Source organism: Erinaceus europaeus, chromosome 13 (genome assembly GCF_950295315.1).
Source record: "Erinaceus europaeus chromosome 13, mEriEur2.1, whole genome shotgun sequence".
Lineage (NCBI taxonomy): Eukaryota > Metazoa > Chordata > Mammalia > Eulipotyphla > Erinaceidae > Erinaceus > Erinaceus europaeus.
Genome location: NC_080174.1, coordinates 73545617 through 73572881, shown reverse-complemented (window position 1 = coordinate 73572881; position 27265 = coordinate 73545617). Strand labels below are relative to the sequence as shown.

Here is a 27265-nt window from a genome sequence, read left to right as displayed (position 1 = left end):
GTGTGTGTGTGTGGTGTGGTGTGGTGTGGTGTGGTGTGTGTGTGTGTGTGTGTGTGTGATCTGCTGCACCGGCTAAAATGTCAGCCGAGTGTCCACAGCACTGATGTGCACTGCACACGGCAGTGAACGCGGCTTCTGGCGCTTCGCCCACCGCTCCCCTGAGCTCGGCCAGGCTTCTGCACGGTGGGCGCTGCAGAGTTCACGACGGAGAGCTCCCGCCTCCATCCTTCCCCAACCTCCTCAACTGTGTGGAAAAGAGGTGCCGATCAAAGTCCTGTGAAGTTCAGGGGCCGGGCAGGCCTCCACCCTCTGCCTGCTGACGCATCTCTCCCAGCCGCTCGGCATTGCTCATTCAAATGTCATTTTCAGAAAGCGCCGGGAGCGACGGACCCGGGGGAGAGGCGGGGGGCAGGCGGCCATGGGGTGACAGACACTCTCCGGAACGGGAATTTCCATCTACTGCCTACTCGATCCCCGCTGTGGGGTACCCCCACCTCGAGGAGGTAACCCAGGGGTGACCGCTCTCCGTGCCCCTCTGGGAAGCGACTGTGAGAAAAGCGCGGAGCGAGCAGCCCGAGGCGCCCCGCCAGCCCGCCGCGCCCCCACGCGGCCCCCGGGGGGGCCGGCAGAACGAAGTTGACCCCGTCCGAGTCCGGGTCCCGGGCAACCCCTCCCCACGCGCCTGGGAGGGGAAGAGGGAGGAGCGGCCTGGCCACCGCAGCCAATAGCAACCGCGGCTTCCTGGTCCGATCTCCGACGCCGCTAAACATTGGTCGCCGCTCGGGTCTCGGCCCACCGAACCTTTGCCTCCTAAGCCAATCGCGAGGCGGCGAGGCGACCCCGGGTTCCCCTGCTCGGGCGGCGGCGCGGGTGGCGGTGACAGGCTGCGCGAGCCGGCACCCCCCACTCCTCCTCCCCGGCGCGAGGCGCGCAGCAGGCTCCACCATGGAGCCCGCCTTGTCGCTGGCCGTGTGCGCGCTGCTCTTCCTGCTCTGGATCCGCGTGAAGGGGCTGGAGTTCGTGCTCATCCACCAGCGCTGGGTGTTCGTGTGCCTCTTCCTGCTGCCGCTCTCGCTCATCTTCGACATCTTTTACTATGTGCGCGCCTGGGTGGTGTTCAAGCTCAACAGCGCGCCGCGGCAGCACGAGCAGCGCGTGCGGGACATCCAGAAACAGGTGAGCGCGCGCCCTAGCCCCGGGCTCGCCTAGCGGTCGGCGGGGGCGCGCGCTGCAGGGGGAGCCGGACTGCACGCGGGAGCTGGCGGCGGCCTCGGAACTCAGTGCAAAACAGCATGGTGGGAGCATTCCCGGGGAGGGAATGGAGTCCACAAAAAAAAACCCTCCTGGAACCAGGACCTTGCTGCCTTGCTCATGGGGTGCTCACGATGGTGCAGAGCCGGTGCAGGTGGGGCACCTACCTGGACGTCTGGGCGGAATCCTACCGCGGGGTGGGGTGGGGTGGGGTGGGCTGCGGTAGTGGGGGGGGGGAAGGTGAGCCACGCACCGGCAGCTCCCACCAGGCTGGAGTTTTGCAGAAGGGAGGACTTCCGGGGCGTGGAACTGGCCCCTGAAACGGCAAAGCTGGGGAAATACCAGCTGGGTTTGGCGTGGAGGGAGAGGTCGGCAGGGGGAGGAGGTTGGAAAGTGTAGGTTCCGAGCTGGGTTGGATTGGAAAGAGGCGCTGAGTTTGGAGTTGACTCGGTAGCAGCTAGGAGCTGGTGACGTTCAGAACAGGAGACTGTAGAGGTAGGGGTTCACCTCCTGGTAACTCGCCCCCTGTCGCCCCTGGGTTTCTGCAGCCACGGAGCCTGTATCCCTGCTGCAGAGCCTGCGTCTCCATATTTAAGGCCAGGGGGCTTAGGACCGGGGCATTTAGTTAACTCTCTCTTCTTATGTTCCTCTGAGCAGCGTCAGGTTGCAAATAGCTTCTGTTTCCTGCCGCCTCGCTTCGCCCCCACCCCCACCCCACCCCAGGGTGTAGCAGCCTCCATGTTCTGTTAGCGCGGTGCTGGGTGCTCCAAGCATGAGCGTGAAGATGGATGCACGGAAAGCCAACCAACCCCACGGGGGGATACGCTCCACCAGCTGGGAGAATGCAGCATTTGGAAGGGCCCTGCTTGTGCTGCTGGGCTTTGCTGGGTACATACAGTCCCAGCTCCAGAACCTGCCTCCCAGCTGCATCTTTCTTCCTAGCTCTTTCTATGTGCTCAAAGTCTCCATTCTCCTGCTCCTGAAGTTCAACCCAAGCGGACAGGGCCTCTTCCAGACCGGCCCAATCCTCTGGCCTGGACCTGCCATGTGCCACACCCTGCGCCTCCAGTGCCCATTATTTCTAATTTTTACAGCCACCTTGTTAGGCTTTATGCCTGTTCTACACGTGGAAAAGATTGAGACTCCAACTGTACGGCACACGTGACCTGGCTAGTAATGAGCTAGGAGCCCGGGTCAGCTTTTTTCCAGAGGCTGAACTATTGATATTTCTTTCTCATCCCTTTCTGTCCACCTGGTGTTCTGATTCTGTTGCCTCACACCTGGTTTGCAATAGTTAACTGACTAATTGCTCATTTCCGGGGTCCTCTCTGCCTCTTTCTGGCATATCCAGGGATGACTTGCAATAGCATTGCCTCCCTGATCAAAATCTAGGTTGGTTCCTGTCAAGGTCCAGTCCTACCAAGAGACCAGTCTTTGTGGCTTCTGCACTCACTGTGTGTGGTCTGTGCCCCAGCCAGAATGTTGTGCTGGGTTTGTTTTACAGCCCAGGACTACTGAGCACAGTGGCAGGAGCTAGGCTTCCCTGCTTGGCCATGGACCTCACCTTTCACCTGTTTCTTTATAACCTATTCCTAGGAATCCACCACCCCTCCTCCAGCAGCTCCCCTGCCATACCCCTACTTCATATGGCATCTGGCCTCTGGCTGTAGCTAGGTAGATAAGTTCTTCTAGATAAGTTCTTCCCTATGTTGAGTCAGCTTCAATGCAGCAGCATCTCCAGGGCTTGGTTACAACTTGGTTACAAGGTATAGCAGACTCAAGTCACAGTGACTTAACCATTGAGGTCCTGAAGAGTTCCGAAGTAAAACTGGCCCAGGCATAACCAGATCCAGAGTCCCCTCTGCCCATCGCTCTGCCTTCCTGCTCGCTGCTGTCTCTGGCCCTGCTTTCCTCCAGACTGACTACATCCTCAGGGAGCTCGTCTCCCTGCAGAAAGCCCAGCAGTACCTGGCTTAGATCCAAGCAGCTCATCAGCCCCAACAAAGTGAGACTGCCTCTCTCCCAGATCCAGGCTTGGCAGCTCTGCTGGACCATAGACCCATCCTTCATCCCATCACTGTGGCCAGGGGAATGGAGTCAGGCCTCAGTCATGTGTCCCTCTCCTGCAGCAGGGGCCAGTAGGATGGGTGTCACTTGGTTGTAGAGTCTAAGAAGCAGATGAAGAGGACCTGGGTGATTCTAACATGACGTATGTTCGTCTCCCTGCCTTTGTCCATCTCAGCAAAAAGCAAACACTTGCTTTGTGTTCCTGTTGAACTTGTCTCTCTAGCCCATCTCTCCTCTGTTATATGTTCTAGTCAGTTAACAGCAGAGGCTTTGTGGAAACTCTTACTTCCATTGACGGTGATCCTTCCCTGCCCCATCTCTCTACTTTCAAGTGATAACTGAGTTAGTAAGTACAAATGTTGAGCAAGAGGCTGGGTACATAATAAGCCTTAGTGTTAGTCATTATTCTGCTATTAACACAAGCCTACCTGTCCTCCCTAGCCTGAAGCTGGGTTGACCTAGCTATGAACTCAGACTCTACTCTTAACAGCTTGTGTTATTTTGTTATTTTGTCTCTGAGTTTTCTTATTTGCAGAAGGGGGTTGACTATCCCACCCCCTTGGAGCTGTGAGAATTTAATAAAACAGCATACAGGTATAGGTATCTGGCACGTGGTGGGGCATCTTTCCTTGTCTTTCCAGTTAGAATTAGTGTTTTTAAAGCACTTCAACCCTATATTCTGGCTCTTTATTCTTTGAGGTACAGAACACCTCTGTTTTGCTGTTGGTTCCACCAGCCAGGGAAGTTCCAGTGTTTGGAAAGAAGAAGGGATGCCACAAATGCTCGGTGACAAGTGATGGCTTCGTTTCCAGCTCCTTTTCCTGAAAGCCAGGCTACTGACTGCTCTGAGGACCCTGGGAGGAAGGAGGTCCCTGGTGGGACTAGTTCAGCCTCTCTGTCTCCCCTGTTTGTAGGTGCGGGAATGGAAGGAACAGGGCAGCAAGACCTTCATGTGCACAGGACGCCCAGGCTGGCTCACTGTCTCACTGCGGGTTGGGAAGTACAAGAAGACACATAAAAACATCATGATCAACTTGATGGACATTCTGGAGGTGGACACCAAGAAACAGGTGAGAATGGCATGTTTTCCCTGGCTCTGGGAGTGGGCAGGGGTACCATACCTGGTGCAAGAGACTAACAGGGAGATGGTTTTTGCCAAGTTTATCCAGAATGGGTAGGATCAAGACCCCTGATCGATCGTTTTGAAGACTCTGCTCACCATTCTCTAGAACCTCCAGACTTTGAAAGAAATTGTGAGATATAACATCTCACAAGTGGCCAGACAGGATTTTTTTGATTGCCTGCAGTGACACAGGAAATCCAGGATGGGGAAGTCATGGACAAAAGGGAACCTGTTTCCTTCTTTGGTGTTAGTAGTAAAGCGTGCTGGTTAAAAATAAGGCTCAAGGGGGCTGGGTGGTAGTGCAGTGGGTTAAGCGCTTGTGGCACAGAACGCAGGGATCTGCATAAGGAACCCGGTTCAAGCCCCTGGCTCCCCACCTGCAGGGAAGTCACTTCACAGGCGGTGAAGCAGGTCCCATTTATTAATAGCCCTAGATATGTGCATATGCTCTGGCCTATCTAGTAATTCTGCTTCTTGAAACCTGGCAAAAGAAAAAATTAACTCAGCTTAAACCAAGCACCTGAGATTGCATCAGAATGTTTCTTCTTCGTATTATTTTTTTAATTGCAGCCTTATTCCTAACCAAAAGACAACAGAGTAGCCAGTAGTAGGAAATTGCCAAATAAGGTATCTCCACGTCATGGCATTTTGTTATGAGGCCTTGGCCAAGTTGCTTATCTTCTGAGGTTTTGTTTGTTTGTTTGTTTTTCCCCTTAAAAAGTTCTTGAACTTGAACGTAGTACACAGTTTGTTAGTAAAGTTAAGACAGTGACTGAAGAAATGGCTCAGCTGGTAGAGCTTTGGGCTCATATAATATGCTGAACTGAGGTTCCCAGTTCAGTCCCTAGCCCTACCTGTATCAGTGTGGTCTGACTTCTTTCTCGCCTCTCTGTATCTCATGCGAGACTCACGTAGTCAGAATAAATCTTTACGCCAGTCCTTGCGTGCTTCGCGCCATTGCGCTTAACCTGCCGTGCTAGCCCCCCCCCAAATAAATCTTTTAAAAAAGAAATAAATCTGGCATAAGTGGACCTGTGAAACCACAGTCAAGACAGTGAGTATATCCATCACCCCAAAAGTTTCCTCAGTCCTCACTCTGCTGCTTCATTCTACATAGCAAGTGATGACAACAAGCAAGTCTCCAGACACCAAGTGGGTGTCCAACAGTTTGAGTCAGTTCTAACACTGCCTTCCTGAAGACGGCACCAGACTGCACAGGTTAAAATCCTGCAAGACTGTCCCTATTCCCCACCCCCACCCCCACCCCCATTTCAGAAGCCCAGGTGGTCGGTCTCATGTGCCGACCAACCAGCTGCAGACTGACCATTCCATGACCTCTTGAATTTTGGACATCAGCCGGAAATCTAGGTTATTATATAATACCACCTCCTCAGGTTTGAATTTGCTGGAGAGACTCCTAAAACTCAGAGAAACGTTTTCCCTACCCAATTACTAACTTATCCTTAAAGAATATGTGTGATGAAGGATAGAGGTGATCGTCCAACTGGGAGCCATGCAGAGGACATGGTCTGGGGAAGTGTGTGTAGCCTCTGTATCCTCTCCAGCCTTGTCTCATCTCCCCCCGACCCCCATTCACTAATTCACTCTCTCCGGAATGGAAGCTCTGCAAGCCTTGTGCTATTAAGCTATGCAGGCTTTTACAGAGGCTTCATTATGTACACATGATGCATAGTTAGCACCGTCTTTAAGGCTATCTTCCTCCACAAGAGAATAGGGGTCGAGAGTGGACCTGAAAAGTCCAAGCTTCTAATCATAGCTTGATCTTTCTGGTCCCTAGAGCTGCCATATTAGAATAAGCCATTCCTATAATCCAGGAAATTCCAGGGGGTTCAGGAGTCCTACGTCCTAATCAGGAAACAGGCTAGATATTAGAACAAAAAATGCTCCCAGCACTCTTACCACTTAGGATTTTTTAAAATCTCTTTATTGGGAGAAACAATTTCTAAGACAGTTGTCATGTAAGTACAGTTTCTTTTTTCCCCCATGATAGGTGTCTGCATACCATGCCCACCACCAAAAACTTTCTTCTACTTACAATGGTGCTGGGGCTTGAATCTGGGAGCCCTGCACTTCAAACCTGAAAGAGTTTGCTGCATAAATCACTATGTTATCTCTACTGGCCATCACTTAGGATGAGAGTTTTAGACTCACTGGGCCAAGAACTTGGACCAGTGTGATTTATTGTATTTATTTATTTATTATTATTTGCCACCAGTCACTGGGGCTCGGTACCAGCACTATGAATTATGAATCCACTGCTTCTGGCGGCCTTTTTTTTTTTTTTCTCAATAGGACAGAGAGAAATTGCAAGGGGAGGGTAGATAGAGAGAGGGAAAGATAGATACCTGCACACCTGCTTCACTACTTACGAAATGACCTCCCTGCAGGTGAGGAGCCAGGGGCTCGAACCAGGTTTCTTGTGTGGGTCCTTGCACTTCATACTATGTGTGCTTAAGTCAGTACACCACCGCCCTGCCCCTGAGACCAGTGGGATTTATAGTCTCACAGATACTATTCCATTTCAGTTATGATAAATGGATGTTATAATAACACTCCCATTTCTCTCCTATCTTTTTGCTATTATTGCCATGGTGGTAATGAGGATTGAACCTGGGAGTCTTAGACATGAAAGTCTTTTGAATAACTACTCTGCTCTCTCCACAGCTCATTCTTTGAGTATTTTAAAGATGTTTCATTGTCTTCTTGCATGCATGGTTTCCAGCAAGGAATTTCCCATTCTTTGAATACTTAAAAAAAAAAAAGATTTATTAATGAGAAAGGAGAGAGAGAAAGAACCAGACATCACCCTGGTACATGTGCTGCCGGGGACTGAACTCAGGACCTCATGCTTGAGAGTCTAGTGCCTTGGCCACTGGGCCACTTCCCAGACCACCTTTGAATACTTTTTAACAAATATTTCATTATTTATTTAGGCAGAGACAGATAAATCAAGAGAGGGGATGAGGAGACAGAGGAGAGAGACAGGGAGCTCTCTGCAGCATTACTTCACTACTTGTGAAGCTTTCCCCCATCCAGGTGGGGGCCAGGGACGGGACTTGAACCCGGGTCCTTTTACATTGTAGCATGTGCACTCGACCAGGTGTGTCACCACCTGGCCCTTATATTCTTATATTTGTTCCTCTGGCCCCTACAGTCTTATCTTTGTTTCTCTATATATAACATGTCTTCCTCTCTTCTTGCATCTTTTTAAAAAATTTTTTTTAAAAGATTTTATTTATGTATTAATGAGAAACACAGGAGGAGAGAGAAAGAACCAGGCATCACCCTGGTACATGTGCTGCCGGGGATTGAACTCAGGACCTCATGCTTGAGAGTCCTTTTTCATCAAATTTAGAAATCTTGAGGTCTATGATTCTTCAAATATTTTTTCTGACACTCCCTGGTGGTCTAGTGGTCAGGATTCAGCACTTTCAAAATTTTTTTTTTGTTCTTTTTCACTTCTCCTCTGAGGAATACTTAAGCACACATACTGGGTGGCTTGAAATTGTTCCACAACTCAGCCCACTGACACACTGTTCATTTTTACTTTGTCTATATATTTCTTTTGTTTTGTATGTGAATTCGTGACTCTCCTTACTTGCTGTTCACATAATGATGGATAATTCATGTACCATTTAGAAATTACGGTTTTTGTGCCTGGGAGGTGGATCAGCAGTAAGGTGAATATATTTTTTGCTTTTAGGTGTCAAGCCTGGGGTTCAGTCTCTGTCACTGAATGTCATGGTGAGGAGGTGCTTTCATCACTCCCTTTCAGTAAAAATAAATATTTTAAAAAGATTTTTTTTTCTGGGAACATTTAAGGACAAGGGATGATAGACATAATGGTGTTCAGTTTCAAGAAGCAAGCCAAAAATAGATGCATTGTACTTTGTATTTGTGCATATGTTGGGTTAAAACATAAAAAAATAGCAACATAGATATGCATGAAAAATACTGAAAGGAAATACACTCCAGTGTTCACATTGGGAGCTCTGAAGAATTAGAATGGGTAGGTGAGGGGGCCAGGTGGTGGCACACCGGGTTAGGCACATTGTACGAAGCGCAAGGATCCGTGCAAGTATCCCTGTTCAAGGCCCCCGACCCCCCACCTGCAGGAGGGGTTGCTTTACAGTCTTTCTCTCTCCCTTTATATCTTCCCCATCTCTCTCAATTTTTCTCTGTCCTATTTAAAAGAATGGGGAAAAATGACTGCCAGGAGCAGTGGATTTATAGTACTGGCACTTAGCCCCAGTGGTAACCCTGGAGGCAAAAAAGAATGGGTAGATAATTTTTAAGAAATCTTATTCATGTGTTCTGCTTCTTCCACATAGATGTGTATTTCCTTTTTTTTTTTTTCTTTAATCATTTTTTTTAACAGGCTGGGGCGGGGGACGACACACATGTTAGTGAGATTTAATAGTTGACACATGGGTAATATCTCTCATCTCACCATTCACCATGAGGGGTGTCTGCAGAACACTCACTCCCACCTCAGCTCCTTTTCCAATAGCACCAGGCCCCCAGAGTCTCTTCCACCATGAACATTTCTTTTATAATCTAGAAAAATTAATAAACCAAGTATTAAGTGACAAGACAAGAAGCTAGCTGACCCAGTGAGAAATGCCACAATGAAGCCTCAAGGATAACAAAGAAAAAGACAAGCCCTTTTAGGCCTGGCAATTCCCTTGTGATCCAAAGTCTCTCTTCTGATGTCAACAGATTGTCCGTGTGGAGCCCTTGGTGACCATGGGCCAGGTGACTGCCCTGCTGAACTCCATTGGTTGGACTCTACCGGTGTTACCCGAGCTGGATGACCTCACTGTGGGTGAGGACTTGGGGGGGGGGGGGCAGTCCCAGAATCAGAGCTGAGGCCCTGGCCCACCTCCCATCAAGTTCAGAAGCCACCCTGTCTGCACGTGCTTGCCTCCAAAGACACCTACCAATTCCATATCTGCACAGCTACCTCTGTCTTCAGACAGTACCCATTCACCTCTGACTTAAATTGGCCTCTCCGTGACCTGTACCCACTGCTGCTGCCCTGTGGAACACAGCAGGATAACTCTGATCTCTCTTAACTCTATAGGTTTCATGGTCCCTACTGTCTTTTTTATATACATTTTTTAATTTACTTATTAATGAGAAAGATAGGAGAGAAAGAATCAAACATCACTCTGTTCTGTGACGGATTGAACTTGGGACCTCATGCTTTATTCACTGCACCACCTCCCAGACCACTGGTCCCTAAAGTCTTTTCTTCTCCAGATTCCTGCAGCCATTTCCATAGGAAACAGCCCTGTACCCCAGCCAGTCCCCCTTTTCACTAAGGCCCCACTTAATATGAATGCACACAGCTTTGTAGTTTGGATATGGCCAGAGGTAAAGCTCTGAGCACCCTTGATGGAGCCTCTCACGCCATCGTTCCCACTGAGCAATTCCTCACACTCCCCAACGAAGGCACCCCTACGCTCTGGAACCTGAGACAGGTGTTTGTCCTCAGTGGACAGCCTGTTTCATCCATCCCTGCCAGGCTTGCTTTGTATTATGAGCTCTCCCCACCCCCAGCAACCCAGTGAAATGCCCTTGGCCCACTTCTTCCCCCAACCCGACAGCCCACAGCTTTGCCTGGCTAACATGTGTGTCTCTGCAGGGGGCTTGATCATGGGTACAGGCATCGAGTCATCGTCCCACAAGTACGGCCTGTTCCAGCACATCTGCACTGCCTACGAGCTGGTCCTTGCTGACGGCAGCTTTGTGCGGTGCACACCGGTGAGTAAAGCTTAGAGTGGGGGTGCCCCCACAGCCTTCTGTGGACATCAAGAACCCTGGGGTTGGGGAGGTAACTTCCCTGTTGGTGCTTCAATTCAGATACACTTGTTCAGTCTGGTGAACATTCATATGCATGCTAGAGACTTATATAGCCCTCACTTGTGCTGAGACACTATTGTAACTGCTGGATGTATAGGCAGGCAGTTCATCTTTTACAACTTTAGAAGTAGGTATTATTTGCTATATATAATTTTTTAAAAATTATCTTTATTTATTGGATAGAAACAGCCAGAAATTGAGGGGGAAGGGGAAGGTAGAGAGGGAGAGAAACAAACGCCTGCAACACTGCTTCACTATTCTCAAAGCTTTCCCCCTGTGGGTGAGGACTAGGGGCTGGAACCCAGGTCCTTGCGCATTATGACGTGTACTCAACCAGGTGCGCCACCACCCAGCCCCTTATTTGCTATATTTTAAAAAGCCATTTTGTTTATGTATTTATTTGATAAAGAAAGAAAGAATTGGGGGTGGGGGAGATAGAAAGAGAGATCCCTACAGCATTGCTTCACCACTGATGAAGCTTTCCCCTTGCAAGTGGGGTCCAGGGGCTTGAACCTGGGTCTTTGTACATTGTGTGTTCTACCTGGTGCACCATCGCCCAGCCCCTTGTTCACTATAGTTTGCACACAGAAAAGAAACCAAAGAACCAAAATGTTAATGTACTTGACCAATGTCATACAGCTGGAACTTAACGCAGGTTGTAGGGCTCCTGAGGCAATGCCCTTAGCGCCATTCATTATACTACTCTGGAGGACTCAGCATCAAAGCTCCATGTTGCGCGCGCGCGTGTGTGTGTGTGTGTGTGTGTGTGTGTGTGTGTGTGTGTGTGTGTGTACTAGACATGATAGGAGGGACTGTCTAGAGAAATCAAAGACAGTTTTACTGCCCACAGTGGGATGCTAACACTTAAGGCATCTTTACCCTAACAAGGAGGACAGACTGAAACTTGAAATAGAGACAAGACATTCCTAAGATAACTGAGTGGCTCCGGGACTGAGGGGCTGACTAATCCTTTAGCTTTGGATGGTCAAAGAACCCCTACTCTTAGCTTCTTGAACTCTGGTCTTAGACAATAGAAATCTCTGTCAGGAATCTCAACAATTCAGCTTTGCTAAAGACCTGCCTGGGCCCTATCTTCTAGCCCATCTGTTATCAGCAGACTAAGGAGACAAGCATTTGTGAGCTTGTGTTTTCTAAGACCCTCCCCTGATAATACAGGGAGAATTTTCTCCTCTGACAGATATGTTGTCAGAAAGTGATAGTAGATGCTCATGCCAAGTGCCTAGTATAGAGCTGGGCACAGATGGGGACCTGGCTATTCCCACTTCTCTTTGACCTATGGCAAGGTGGGGGCCTAGATGTGCTCAGATGGCCTACTTTTTCTGCCCCAAAGGCTTCAACCCTGCTGCAGAGCCTCTCTGCTCTAATTCCATAACCCAACCCACCCACCCCCATACCCTTCCTTTCTCAAAAGGCTTTACTATTAATGGAATCAAAGAATCTGAATTCAAATAGCCTGATGGAAAACCAGTTGTCTGTTTTCAAGACAAAATACCAAAACTAGCAAATGATGGTAAGAAGCAGCTCCCCCGGGGTGCCAGATGAGGGTTTGCAAGAAGAATGCTCGATCAGAAGTTCGAGCCCCAGCATCACTACACTGGCTTTGGGGGGAGATGCAGGTGAGCCAAGTGACTTCCCGATGCCTTGTTTCCTTACGTATTTGAGTGGGAATGCTAATGCTCCCCCTGACTTGAGGGCATCTATAGTTAATGGACTAGGGGAGCCCACAGGGAGACATTTTAATGTTACTGCAGCCCAGACCCTCTTTATTTAGCCTGGCTTTGGACACCTGGGCTTTGAGCGGTGGGGCCATGGGTTCTTCCTGGGTGGCCTGTGGCCCAGGACCTGTATCCCCCCAAGGAAGGAAACACTCTGAAGCACCTGACTTGAGGTCACATCAGGTGGCATATTACGTGGAAGTTGCAGAGAGAAAACCAAGGCCCAGAAGTTCATTTTACTGAAGTTTACACAAGAAGACTGTTGATAACAGGGCCTTAATCAGACTCCTACCTCTCGACATCCTGTTGATTCTGGTACAACATGGTGTCCAGAGTTCAAACCCCCCTGACTTGTGTCAACCCTCTCACAGTCAGAAAACTCAGACCTGTTCTATGCGGTGCCCTGGTCCTGTGGGACTCTGGGCTTCCTGGTGGCTGCCGAGATTCGCATCATCCCTGCCAAGAAGTACGTGAAACTGCGCTTTGAGCCGGTTCGGGGCCTGGAGACCATCTGTGAAAAGTTCACTCAGGAATCCCAGCGGCTGGAGAATCACTTTGTGGAAGGACTGCTCTACTCCCTGGATGAGGCCGTCATCATGACCGGGGTCCTGACGGACCAGTTGGAGCCCAGCAAGGTAAGCCAGGGTGGCAGCTGCGCTGGATCCAGGTCTGGGATCAGGAAGCTGCAGGGTTTAGAGGACGGAGCCACTGCCCCAGCCTGACCTGGGTGAGCTCACCTGGCAACAGGAGCTACTCACCAGAGAGGCTGTTGTTGTTCTTGTTTTTTTTTTTAAACCAGAGCAGTACTGCTGAGCTCTGGGTTATGGTGGTACCACAGATTGAACCTGAGGCCTTCAGTGCAGTCTTTAGCAGAGCTGGAAGCATCCCTTACTGTGCCCCCCTCAGCTGCTGGTACATGCATGTCTCCTGTTAGATGTGATCTCTGAATCCCACAGCAGCCCCACTTCACAGGTGAGGAGGTCCTGTGAACTTGGTCAAGCTGATGTGCCTTGGGCTTACAGTGTGTAGTGGTTAATAGCAGTCGTTTTGTTCCTCTGCAAAAGGATTTGTGCTTATGGTAGAAGGATTTAGAAAGTGTAACGAGTACAGGAAAGAAGATTTTGTCTGTACATACAACCAGCTATTGCTACCATGCTTTATTTAATTATTCCCTCTAGTTGAGTACATTCAATTTTTAAAGGTTTTTAATTTTTTTTTACTCTGTATTTATTGGATAGAGACAGCCAAAAATCAAGAGGGAAGGGGGTGATAGACACCTGCAGCACTGCTTCATCACTTGTGAAGCTTTACCCCTGCAGGTAGGGACTGGAGGGGGGGGGCTTGAACCTGGGTCCTTATGCATATGTGCTCAACATATGGCCACCACCTGGCCCCTTGTTTATTTGTTTTTTAATTACCAAAGTAGTTTTACAATCTTGAGATATGTAAAGGAAAAGCAAAAATCCTCCTCTTCACTCCCAGGGTACACAATTATAACAGCTTGGTGAGCATTCTTCAAGGCCGTGTGTGTGTGTGTGTGTGTGTGTGTGTGTGTGTGTGTGTGTGTGTGTGTAGATGCCCTCATTTTACTCCAGAGAATCGTATTATTATCTGTAAATCATTGACTTCGTTGTGTGCTTTTGGGCAGGGGAGATAGCATAATAGCTATGCAAAGAGACTCTCCTGCCTGAAGCTCCAATCCCCCCCCAAACCCCACCAATCACATGAGCAATACTCTGCTTAAAAAGAAAAATGTTTTGCTTTTACAAACAAGATTGTGTTGTGTTGAAGGTTCTTTTTGCATCTACCCTTAATCTCTCATAAAAGTATTTCTGTAGTGTTGAGTATGAAAAAAAAACCAGAAATCCTGGCCCAGAAGTTTGAGCACATTAAATGGAGACATACTTGGTTGTTGCGCTGAACACATGCTGTACTTCTCCACGACTGAAGGCTTGTGGCAGCCCTGTGTGAAATAAGCCTGCACTCACTTCATATATCTGTGTCGCAGTTAATTAAGGGTTTTTAGACATCATGCTTTTGTATACTTAATAGACTATAATATAGTCTAAGGACACATTTTATACGCTCTGGGAAACCCAATTATTCATTTGACTCATTTTATTGTGACTTTCATTTTGCTGTGGCTATTTGGGCCTGAACCCGAAGTAGCCCGAAGATGTGCCCAGATTGATAGTTCTGACCGAACAGTCCTCCAGCAATGTTGTGCTGCTTTTCCCTTCCAGTGGTGGCGTGTGCGCACACCTTTCCCAGACACCCTAGCAGCACTGAATGGCTTGCTTTCATCTTTAAGTCTGACACGGTTAAAAAGGGCCTTGTGTTTTATTTTGCAGTTCTTGGGCTTACAAGGTTGGGCATCTCTTTGCAGGTTTTCAGTTCATCTTTGGCTGAGATCACCTGTTTTGATTTGAATTTTCTTCTTCAGAGTGATAAGCCTTTCTCTCATGTGGCTACAATGCCATGTCCAGCCCATCATGTTTAATAGCTGCATTGAGCAAACACCCTGTCGTTTACATAACCACTGCGTCACAACTGAAAATTGAAGTTATTTCCAAGGGCTGGTAAAAATAGCTCTCTTAGGTAGTGTGCAGCCTTGCCATATGGGCAACCCAGGTTTGAGCCCAGCCTTCACCATTGACGGAAGCTTTTATGCTGTGGTCTCTTTTGCTCATTCTCTCTTTCCCTCGCCCTCTCCCTCTCGCTGCCTCTTGGCTGGGGAAAAATGTCAGGGGTGAGTGTCCACTCATTACCATGCACAAGGGCCCCTCAAGCTCTCCTGCAGGGAGAAAACTCTTCACAAGTGGTGAAACATTGCTGTAGGTGTCTTTGTATCTCACCTTCTCAATGTTTCTGTCTTGTCAAGTGAAAGAATGAAAAGGAAAAAAAGAATAAGTTACTTCTAGTTGTTCACTATTTAAGTTGTCTAATAGAATATCTCTTATCTGTAAAATTGAATATCTTTTTTTTTACAAAAATTTGTATTTATAAAAAAGAAACACAGAAACCATAGGATTAGAGGGGCACAACTCCACACAGTTCCCACCCCCAGAACTCTATATCCCATCCCCTCCCCTGATAGCTTTCCTATTCTTTATCCCTCTGGGAGTATGGACCAAGAATGAACAGAGCAAAGGCTAGGTCTCTGAAGGCACTTGGACAGTGCCTATATACTTAAAATATTTTTAAATTGGATAGGACTTGAAATATGTCTGGTGTAACCTCTCCAAATAAAACCTGGCACAGAGAAGGAAAGACAGTTCACTGAGGACACATAGCCAGCCCAGTGCAGATAGAATGTGTGTGTCGGGAGTCGGGCGGCAGTGCAGTGGGTTAAGCACATGTGGTGCAAAGCACAGGGGAGTCCCTTCACAGGCAGTGAAGCAGGTCTCTAGGTGTCTATCTTTCTCTCCCTCTATTTGTCTTCCCCTCCTCTCTGCTTTTCTCTCTGTCCTATCTAGCAACAACAGCATCAATAACAACAGCAATAATAACTACAACAATAAAACAACAAGAGCAAGAAAAGGGAAAATAAATATTAGAAAAAAAAAAAAGAAATGCGTATGTCTGACTCCTGGCTTGGTGTTCAGTTCCTTCCTTATCCAGATCTGGAATTCAGCAGCGCCCACAGATACTGTTCAGGCCTCCATTTCTTGGGGAACACCATGGTGAATGCTGGAGGGTGGGGGTTCAGGGGCTAGAGTGGAACAGAGCACATTGAGCCTGAGAGTCCTGGCTTAGCTAACCCGACAGAAGCCTACTCTGTGTCATCATTTAATGTCCTGTAACCTGACAGGGAGGCTCAGGGCAAGGCTTGCCAGCTACCCCAAGGACTTCCCTTAGAAGCAGCTGGTGCTGGTGAGTTGAGGGAGGTCAGCACTCCCACTGGCTCAATTTATCTCTCATCTATCTGCTGTGTTAGAGGCCACCTAAGATTAGAATTGGGAAGGGAGTTGCATGACTTTTACTTGCCACCAGGGCTTCACTGCTCTGGGCCTGCTTTTTTAGATACAGAGAATGAACGAAAGAGAGACAGAAAGAAAGACCACAGCACTGAAACTTGCTCCAACGCATTGTGTGCCAGTCTCCAACCTGGGCCATGTGAACGACAATGCTGTTGTGTTATCCAGATGAGGTGTGTGTGTGTGTGTGTGTGTGTGTAATTAATAATGGGTCACCAGATTGTCACCAGGTTACAGGGTGTAGTACCACACCCACCAGTAGAATTCTGCGTCCCGACCCTCCCACCTCTCAAAGGTAACCATCATAGTTCTCACAAAGTCTTAGAGATAGTTTGCTTCTGTTTTGTTTGTTTGTTTATTTGTTTTGTAAGTTCCTGTGTATCAGTTCTCTAGATTCCACATATGAGTGAAACCATCCAGTAGTTGTCTTTTATCTCAACTTATTTCACTAAGCATGATCCATTTATTTTTTTCCCGGAGGACGCAATTATGGTTTGTTTGTTTTCGTTTGCAGAGCAGTATTCCATCAAGTATATACCCCATAGCTTCTTTACAGATGAGTTATTTTTGCAGCCCTGCACAGCTTTTAAATGTCTGAATATCTTGAATTAACGTCCTAAGCAGATCAAGGTCTTACCCAAAGGTCTGTTTCATGTCAGGGGCACAGAGGTGCCTCCTCTCCACCACTAGGTCACACTCCCTGATGCTAAGGGGAGCAGCAGATGCCAACTGGCCACGTGAGCTTTTGACTTGAGGAGCATTTCTTCTTGTCTGTCAGGATGTTCAGAATTGTCCCTGTGATGGGCCCTGTGTGAGCACTGCCCTGGGAGGACACAGCTCAGAGCTGTTTTGCAGCAGAGCCCCAGAAATAGGAAGTGGCTGGGTACCCAAGTGTTGGCACTGGAGCCCGGTGCACCCAGCTGCCCCAGCCATGTGCCCTGGGAGAGTTGCACTATCCAGGTTCTCCATCAGACCCTAGGTTGAAGATTCCCCATGCCTTCCTGAGCACTGCATACACCAGTTAACCCTGAGTCCCTATTCATTCTGCAGTTGGTGCCAACTCCCGCTGCGTGGGTGTGTGGCCAGGCCCCACCTGGGTTAGATCAGGTTGCCTGGCTCCCGCTGGGTTTCACTCTCATTTGCCTAAGCGACAGAGGCCAGCTCTTGGTGTCTTTTACCCTGCTTCACGCTTTCCATGCTGAAACCAACCTTCACAGACAGGCCCTTGAGCTCCAGTTTCCTGGCACAGCATGGCCCCTGGTCCTCCCTGCAGAGTTGGCCTAGAGGGAGAGGGGGACAGCCCATGAGCATATTGGTTGCAGAGATGAAGGACTGCGTTAAGGGGTGGAGTGGCGGACATGACTGCAGGAGGGTGCTGAAAGGCCAATGGGGTGGAGGTGTGTGTGGGGGGATATAACTGTGTCTGCCCCTCAGCAGGTGGGCACCATGCTTGACAATGTCTAGGTTCTCTTATCGCCCCAACCAGTCCAAGGGCTCATGGCTTTTTCCCTGTATAGAAATGAGGCTAAATATGCTGCTGAGGCTCAACCCTGATGTGTTATGTGCTACTAGCTGAGAAAGCAAAATGGCAAATAGTCTATACAAAGTGGTGCCATCCATAATCAGTGTGTATGTGTGTGCAGAAAGTCAATCCAAAGCCAGAGAGGCCACCCAGCTGGAGAGTCCAGTCCCCAGCATCACATCACAATAAGGAAGATAGAAAACAAAGGGAGCATCATAAATAACTGGGTAAAGGCTGGGAAGATTGAATCGTGGTTATATACAAAACTCCTTTCATGTTTGAAGTAGCAGAGATCCCAAGTTCAATTCCCAGCACCACCATAATTAACAGAGAGAGAGAAAGAGAGATGTGCTTGTGTCTCACACATAACTTAAAAGTATTATTAAAAAGGGAGAAAAAAAGCTACCGAGTACACATGAGGTTTGATATTATGAGAATCAGGCTGTAGGATTTTTCTCTTTCCCAAGTTACATAATTCTGAAGTCAAGTACATATTGCTTTTGGAGTAAAAATAAAACTTTATTAATGTTTTGCTGAGAGAGACCTGAGCATTGCTCTACTATATGATGGTATTCTCTCTGTTTTTTGTCTTACTTTTATGTGGTGTCACGGATGGAATCTAGGACCCATGTGAAAGGCTTTACCACCAAGCCATCGCCGTGTGTGTGTGTGTGTGTGTGTGTGTGTGTGTGTGTGTGTGTGTGTGTGTATGTGTGTGTGTGTGTGTGTGTGTGTGTGTATTTCATAATGTCAGCATTTCAGGGCATTATCCAAGGTACTCTGCTATCTGACCCTTGTCCCTATTTTTGACATGGGGTGATTTGAGTCCTTGCCCTGTGACCTTGGTGGTTCTCATTCTCAGAGCCATGTAGGGTGGTGGGGAGGACAAGGAACTGAGGCTCTCGGCCCTGGGTGCCCATCAGGCTGCCTGGAGTGTGGGCACTTGGCAAGTGGTATGGTGATCACGCCCAGTCTCACTCTCCACCTGCTCCCTTCTTATCTCTGCTCCTACTCGTCCCTCTGGGGGATGGCGCCCTGGCAGCTTCTGCCTCTCCTACTTGACCTTCTTCTCTAGTTCTCTCACCCTGTGGTGAACCCCAGCAAGCCCCAGCAAGGTGTGATCTCACCTGCCCCACAAAACTCTCCTACATTCTTGACAAGATGGTCTGACATGGTGCCTGGGTATCTGGTGTGTGTGTGATTTTAAATATATACATATATATATATATATATTTACTTTGGTGTCAGAAATTGAACTCAGATTGAACAGATATGTTCTACATATGTTGAGTCACCTATCCCAACCCATTTTTTAAATTTTTTTTATGAGCAAGAGAGCAAAGTCCTGCTGTACCATCCACAGAGTATTTCCTCTTTGTTGTTCCCATGGGATCAAATCTAGGGTCTCACAGATGCAAGACAGGTGCTCTACCACTGAGTATCTCCCTAACCTCTCAGAGTGTGTGTGTGTGTGTGTGTGTGTGTGTGTGTGTGTGTGTGTGTGTGTGTATGAGAGATAAAATAAAATAATTTTTATTATTTATTTTTCTTTTTTGCCAGCAAGGTAATTACTAGGATTTTGTGCCTTCTTCATGATTTCCACCATTCCTGGTGACTTTTCTTTCTTTCTTTTTTTAAAATTTTTTTTATGGAGGGTGAGAAAGACAGAAAAGAACCCATAGCACTGCTCTGTGACTTATGAACCACCACCCCCGTCCCCTATTAGGCGGAGATCAGGGACTTGAACCTAGGTCTTTACTCACGGTAACATGTGAGCTACCTGGTACACCACCACCCAGCCCCTGTTATTTAGTTTTAAACATTTCATGAGAGAGGCCAGAGACTGACATTATTCCAATATATGCTATGTCAGGAATTGAACCCAGGACCTCACACACCAGTCTTGTACTCTACCCACTGAACACCAGCATATACAAGATTATTATCATTCTCCATGGGAAGAAACAGATTGAGTGTGTGGCTGAGGTCTCTGGCCTCTCAGACCTGACCTGAAGCCTGTGTTCTTTCTGGGAGACCACCTTTTCCCTCTCTAAAACCATCTGCTCAGAGTTTATTTATTTCCCAGACAAGCTGTATCCCAGTGGTTCTAAATTACTCAGGACCAAAGAAGTCACCAGCTAAATGCCAGATCCAGACAGTGACTACCACATGCCGGAGAGGTTGTGCAGCTTTGCTCCGAGCTCCCTGGAGTGGTTTGGTTGGTAGTTGTCAGGAGGGAGCTCTGTGCCCAGAGGTGGGCCTTGGCCTGGTGCCACAGGGCAAGGGTTGTGCTTAATTAGTGCTGTCAGCCAGTGCATACATCAGTGTTTGGACCAGCACAGGAATTGAGGAGGGAGGAATTCTGCCTAGAGCCCCACATTGTAGAGATACACATTTCCACTTTGGTTCCTTTACTCAGAGGGGCTGGGGGGGTGGTGTCTAAGCTCTCTGGCTGTCAGGAACCAGCTGGGCCCTGGGCATGCTACATAACCTCTTTGAGCTCCTATGCTCTCTGCTAGCAAACTCCCACTGTGCTTAACCTCACCCGGCTCTCCGGAGTCTCAGAGGCGCTAATAGACTTGAAGGAGCTTTTGCAAAGGCCAAGAGTGCTAAACTGAAGCTGAGTATCACCATTACACCCTAATGGCTCTCTTGGTGCTTGTGTGTGGGCTGACACAATGCACTCTGTCATTTCAGCTAAATAGCATTGGCAGTTACTACAAGCCCTGGTTCTTCAAGCACGTGGAGAAATACCTGAAGGCAAACCGAGAAGGCCTGGAGTACATCCCCTTGAGACACTACTACCACCGGCACACGCGCAGCATCTTCTGGGAGCTCCAGGTGAGGCTCGGGTTTCCTGGTAGTCCTGGCTCCTTCCAGCAGGCTGGGCAGAGAACCAGAAGTCTTACTTTCTCTGAAGGGAAACGTGTGCCTTTGGCCTGAGGCATGTCCTCACTGTTGTTTGATTCCCAGGGGCGGGTTGTCATCGCGTAGCCGCAGGCTTAGACTGACGCCGGCTACAGGTTGAGTGGGCACTAGGCTGGGGGCTTGGGAGACCCTGACCGGTCTGTGCTTGAACTGCAGCTGAACCAAGTAGACAATGAAGGTCCCTGGGAAAAGGAAAGAAAGTGGCTCATCTTTCTTTCTTTCTTCCTTCCTTTCTTTCTTTCTTTCTTCCTTTCTCTCTTCTTTGGTAGAGACAGAGAGAAATGAGAGGGGAGTAGGAGACAGAGATAGAGAAAGAGACTCGGGTAGGGGTAGATAGCATGATGGTTATGCAAAGAAACTCTCATACCTGAGCTTGCAAAATCTCAGATTCAGTCTCCTGAACCACCATAAGCCAGAGCTATGAGACAGAGAGAGAGAGAGAGACTGACTGACTGACTGACTCACTCACTCACTCACTCACTCACTCACTCCAGTGTCAGGTAGTGGCACACCTAGTTAGGCGCACACATTATAGTGAGCAAGGACTGAGGTTTACTTGCAGGGGGAAAGCTCCGTGAGTGGCGAAGCAGTGCTGCAGGTGTCTCTCCCCATCCTTTCAATTTCTTTCTGTCTCTATCCAATAATAAATAAATAAAAATATTTTTTAAGAGAGGGAGACTCCTGCAATACTGCTTCACTGTTTTTTGCAGCTCGCCCCACCTACCCCACCCCCCACATGGAGGAGCTGCAGGCTTGAACCCCAGTCCTTGCACAGGGTAACATGTCTATTCTACCAATTGCACCATTACATGACCCTGGAAGTGGTCCATTCTACCTAGAGTTGGAAGGAACCATCAGACTTGGCCTTGGACATGAGAAAGAATTTGCTACTGTGTGTGGAAGGGTTGGGGGCAATGACAATGGATGGTGGGTCAAGGATGACTTGAACAGGGACCCGAGCATTAAAAGATCCTACAGAACTCCCAGGCAAGGGCTCCAGGCCGAGGCAGCACCAGAGCACTTTAAAGGGGCTGCATTTTTCCCTTTGGGAGGGAGTAGGAGAGACTTACACACCAATGGAAAATCAGTACAAATTTTATTTTAATAAATTGAAATGATATCACATGACACAAATCAAAGCATTTTAAACTATAGAATGCAGTGGTTTCCAGTATATTCACAATGCCATGTGACTACCACTACTCCCAAGTTCCAAACCCCAGGGTCGTTAGGCAGTTAGCCCCTCCTCCCCCGCCTCTGGCAGCCACCAGTTTGCTTTCTCTCTCTGAGGTTGCCCGTTCTCATCTTTCATGTTGATGGGATCAGATAATAGGTGGCCTTTTTTTTAAATACTGGGCTTTACTTATTTTAACCAGAGCGCTGCTCAGGTCTGGCTTATGGCTGTGTCAAGAATTGAATATAGGACCTCAGAGCCTCAGGCTCCGCCCCCCCTTGTGTTTTCAAGGTTCTGTCCACCTTATAGTATGTGACAGAATAGTCGCATGTTGCTGGACATTTCTGGCCAGTTATACCACATAGCTGCAGTATGTACTAGAATGCATCATCTCCTCTTGTGAGCTCATACCCTGTGTCATTTGCATAGTGATGAAACCACCCAAAGGGTCGGTTCTCAGAATGTATCCCAGTTATAAGCAACAGCAACACATGACTCTGACTCATCCCGCCCCCCACCTTTTTTTAATTCTTCTTTTGTGGTTATAGTGGGTTATAAGATTGTAGGATTACAGAGTGTAGTTGCATGCCATACCCACCATCCCACGTCCCTAAGATAACTACCATACTTTTCACAATCTTAGAAACAGTTTGCTTGTTTTGTTTTGTGCAAGTTCATGTGTATCAGTTCTCTGGATTCCACATATGGGTGAAACCATCTAGTTGTTGTCTTTTATCTCTGTACTTATTTTGCTCATCACAGTTCTTTTTTAAAAAAAAATATTTATTTATTCCCTTTTGTTACCCTTGTTTTTTTTTATTGTTGTAGTTATTATTATTGTTGTTGGATAGGACAGAGAGAAATGGAGAGAGGAGGGGAAGACAGAGAGAGGGAGAGAAAGACAGACACCAGCAGACCTGCTTCACCGCCTGTGAAGCCACATCCCTGCAGGTGGGGAGCCGGGGGCTCGAACCGGGATCCTTACACCGGTTACTTTTCGCCACCTGTGCTCAACCCACTGCACTACCGCTCAACTCCCACAATTCCTTCTTGATCTCTGATTATACTTTCCATTGTATAGATATATACTACACCACATTTAGTTTTTCTGCTCACCTGTTGATGGACATTTGGGTTGGTTGCTTTTTTTTTTGGTGGGGGGTATTATCTTTATTGTTCAAAGACAGCCAGAATTCGAGAGGAAGAGAGACAGAGAGACAACCTGCAACACTGCTTCACTACTTGTGGGGACTGGGGGACTCAAACCCCAGTCATTGTGCATTGTAACATGTGTACTCAACTAGATACAACACCACCCGGCCCCAGGTTGATTCTTCTAGTCACATTGTGAATGGTGCTGCTCTGACTATACATGTTGCAAGTATTTATACCAGTGCCACTTTTCAATTCTTTGGTGTATGTCTAGTGAAGTAGTAAATGAAGTTACCAGTTCAGGTGGGAACTCGCGCTGACTCACTGAACTACTGAACTGAATCCGCAGTGGCTGAACCGGCCTCACCACCAGTGTATATGGGCTCTAATATCTCCATTTTCTCAATAGCATTTGCTTGCTAGTCACCCCCACCTTTTACCTTTCTCTGTGTTAATTATATCATCATGGTCTATGTGAAGCAGAATCGCATTATGATTTTCATTTTCATTTTGCTAATGACTGGTGGTGTTGAGTATCTTTATGTGCTTCTTAGTTATTTGTGAGGTTTTTTTCTTGTAATATCTATGTAGACTATATGCCCAATTTTATTTATTTATTTATTTTAAAGATTTATTTTATTTATTACATATGAGAGAATTTCACACTAGAGAGAGATAGACCAGAGCATCATTCTGGTACATGTGGAGCTGGGATTCAAGGCATGTAAGTGCAGTGCTCCACTAGTTAAGCCACCTCCCATTTATTTATTTATTCACTCATTTATTAATTGTAAGGCTTAGTTATTTGTGCCCAGGGAGGTGGCTCAGTAATAGAGTGTCAGGCCTGCAACCAAGAGGCCCTGACCTCCAACACCACATGTCAGAGGGATGCTCTGGTTCTCTCCCATTAAATAAATAAAACTTTTTAAAAAAATTATTTTCCCTTTTGTTACCCTTGTTGTTTTCTATTGTTGTAGTTATTATTGTTGTTGTTTTGGGTGGTGTTGTTGTTAGATAGGACAGACAGAAATGGAGAGGGGAAGGGAAGACAGAGAGGGAGAGAAAGACAGACACCTGCAGACCTGCTTCACCGCTCGTGAAGCGAACCCCCTGCAGGTGGGGAGCTGGGGCCTCGAACCGGGATCCTTGCACAGGTCCTTGTGCTTTGCGCCACATGTGCTTAACCCGCTGTGCTACCGCCCGACTCCCATAAATAAAACTTTTTTTAAAAGACTTATTTGTTTTGTGAGAGAGTCACCAAAGTATTACTCCACTCTATACAATGTTGGGATCTAACCCAGGACCTCACATGCAAGGCACATACTGTATTATACCTTCCTGGCCCTCTTCATCCCTTCCTTTCAAGATTTACTTATTTATATTCTTACAAGAGAGAGAAAGGCCCCAGTCTGATAGTGCCAGGAACTGAACCTGAGGGCCTGTACGTCTCCAGAGCTCTAATGTTAACTGTCTCCCATATCCTCTTCATTTTCTTGATCATGTTGTTTAGTTTGTGGAAATCCTTTTTTTTTTTTAATTGTGCTTTCAAATATCTAAGAGTCCACTGGTAAATTCAAAGTCACAAAGACTCCTGTGTCTTCTTATCAAAGTCACATAGTGTTAGCTCTTTAAGCGTTTGTCCCACTGTGCTTTAAGTTTTGTATACGCTATAAGGAGACTTCATTCTAAGCATAGCCAGAAACCAGTAAATGACTTCGTGCAGAAAAACTGATGACCTGGTTTTTTTGCTTTGAAAGAATAGCTTGAAACTTTTTGTATGTGTGTGTCTCCAGCGTTATTACTGGGGGGCTCAGTGTCTATACTACAAATCCACTGCTCCTGGAGGCTGTTTTTCCCCCTTTGTTGCCCTTGTTTATCATCATCGTTGTTGTTGTTGCTGTTGCTGTCATTGTTGGATAGGACAGAGAGAGAAATCGAGAGGGGAGGGGGAGACCAAGAGGGGGAGAGAAAGACAGACACCTGCAGACCTGCTTCACTGCCTGTGAAGGGACCTCCCTGCAGGTAGGGAGCCGGGGGCTCGAACCGGGATCCCTGGCCCTGTCCTTGCGCTTCGTGCCATGTGTACATAACCCACTGAGCTACCACCCGACCCCCCTGAAACTTTTTTTTATTCATGATTTAATAATGGTTTGCAAGATAATAAGGCTACAGGGCCATGCCTGCACACTGCACCCACCACCAAAAATGGCTTTGAAATAGATGGTGAGTAGATGGAATGTCATTGTGGACGTGCGCGGAAGAATAGAAGGAGGCTGTCTGTTTCCCTGGATGACAGCAATGAAGGGGGAAAGAGGTGTCAGACCTGAGAGACACTGCATTGCTTGAGTCAACCAACAAGGTTTCCTGACAGATTGCCATGGATGTGATCCCAAAACTTCAGACCTGAATATCTAGGAGACTAGAGGGGCCACTGACTGATATAGAATGGTGGGAAGGGAAATTGGCAATGTGGTCTGAGATGGGACATGGAGTTACACATGCCAGGACCCGAAGGCAGAGGTCCAGGCCACACATATCATCGTGGGTATCAGCAGCTTAGAAACGCTTCCTCTAGGGGGCTGGGCGGTAGCTCAGCAGGTTAAGCGCACACGGCGAGAAATGCTTCCTCTGTCATGAGAATGGATGGGTGAGTCAAGGTGGAAAAGTCACAGGGCCGAGCCCAGGGTCCTCTACAGGGAGGGCAGGGAGAAGGCAGCAGAGAACCTAGCAGCCATGGGCAGACGGTGTGTGGAGAAGGCAGATGAGTACCTGTGTCAAGGGCTGCTGAGATAAGGATCAGTCTGTGCGTGCCCCTTCCCACCTGGACCGGTCCATTCACACATTCTGATCAATCAGCAATGCTAGGGGCCGGGTGGTGGCACACCTGATTAAGCACACATAGTACAAAGCATAAGGACCTGCGTAAGGATCCGGGTTCGAGCCCTGGCTCACCACTTATGGGGGAAAGCTTTGCAAGCAGCAAGGTAGGTTTGCAGATATCTTTCTCTCCCTTTCTTTATTTTTTATTTTTTATTTTTTTACCAGAACACTGCTAAGCTTTGGCTTATGGCGGTGCAGGGGATTGAACCTGGGACTTTGGAGCATCAGGCCTGAGAGTTTCTTTTGCATAACCGTTATGCTATCTACCCCTGCCCTCTTTCCCTCTCTATTTCCACCTCCCCTCTCTCCAATTTCTCTCTGTCCTATTAAATACAGGAGCACTGGAATCGTAGTGCAGGCACCAAGCCCCAGCAATAACCCTGTAGAAAAAAATTTAAAAACCAGCAGTGCTTGGCATTAGGACCAACAGCAAAAAGAGCAGGAGAAGGCTAGGTAGACAGCATAATGTTCATGCAAAAGACTTTCGTGCCTGAGGCTCCAAGCTCCCAGCACCACCATCAGCCAGAACTGAGCAGTGTTGTGGCCTCTGTGTCTTACTCTCTGTAATTCTCCCTGAAATAAAGTAAATAACTAAATGTATATATGAGCGGGACAAAGTGTCACAGAAGATGCTAAATGATGAAAACTTTTTTCTTTCCTCTGTGTCATAGCATAAATATTTGCTATCTAATATTGTCTTAAGAAAACTTTCTATTAGTGTGAATTTTACCCTTTTTGTTATTAATTTATTTATAAAATAAAAAATGTCAGCAAGACCATAGGATAAGAAGGGTACAGTTCCCAGCACCAGAGTTCCACATCACACTCCCTCCATGGGAACCTTTCCTGGTCTTTATCCTTCTGGGAGTATGGACCCAGGGTCATTATGGGGTACAGAAGGTGGAAGGTCTGGCTTCTGTAATTGCTTCCCTGCTGGATATGGGCATTGGCAGGTCAGTCCACACTCCCAGCCTCTTTCTATCTTTCCCTAGTCAGAGAAGACTTTGGGAAGGTGGGGTTCCAGGGTACATTGGTGAGGTCCTCTGTCCAAGGGAGTCAAGTTGGCATCATGGTAGCACCTGCAACTTGGTGGCTGAAAAATCATTGAGATATAAAGCAGAACAAATTGTTAAATAATCAGGGACACAAAGGCAAGAATATAGCAGATGAATTTTGGGGTCTCCATTTTGGAAACAACTAGTAGGTCTGTTTTAGGTATATTCCAAGGGGCCCAGTGACTTTACTAAGTTTTGCCTGAGCCTGACAGCCAACATGCAGGTGGACCAAAGGTATTGTCTGGGGAGGTGGTGTCAGAGTTGGAAAAAGGACTAGAACGCTGTATCAGGGCAGAGAGTAGCTCCCAAATATGGGAAAGGTGTATAAGTATCATTTTATGGTCTCTTTTTTTTTTTTAGTCTTTCTATTTGCTTGCTGTTTGGGGAAATTTTACCTCTTTTAAATGCAGCAACAAAGCATTTAACTCTCATTCATATGTACTTCATTTTTTAAATATATGTTGTTGTTTTTTTTTGTTTTTAATGAGAGAGAATAAGCAGTGTACTTTTCTAC

The 27265-nt window shown here is 47.4% G+C and overlaps 1 protein-coding gene across 1 annotated transcript in view; it reads left to right on the top strand.

The window, feature by feature from the left end:
• The first annotated feature begins 644 nt into the window (after positions 1 to 644).
• The window catches only part of DHCR24 (24-dehydrocholesterol reductase), a 35824-nt gene continuing 9203 nt past the window's right edge, over positions 645 to 27265 (top strand). Inside the window, exons 1-6 of the mRNA XM_060206267.1 lie at positions 645 to 1176; positions 4233 to 4388; positions 9182 to 9287; positions 10110 to 10228; positions 12435 to 12698; positions 20260 to 20403. Coding sequence (XP_060062250.1) covers positions 946 to 1176; positions 4233 to 4388; positions 9182 to 9287; positions 10110 to 10228; positions 12435 to 12698; positions 20260 to 20403 — 1020 coding nt within the window. The 5' untranslated portion in view covers positions 645 to 945. The remainder of the gene's footprint in view (positions 1177 to 4232; positions 4389 to 9181; positions 9288 to 10109; positions 10229 to 12434; positions 12699 to 20259; positions 20404 to 27265) is intronic.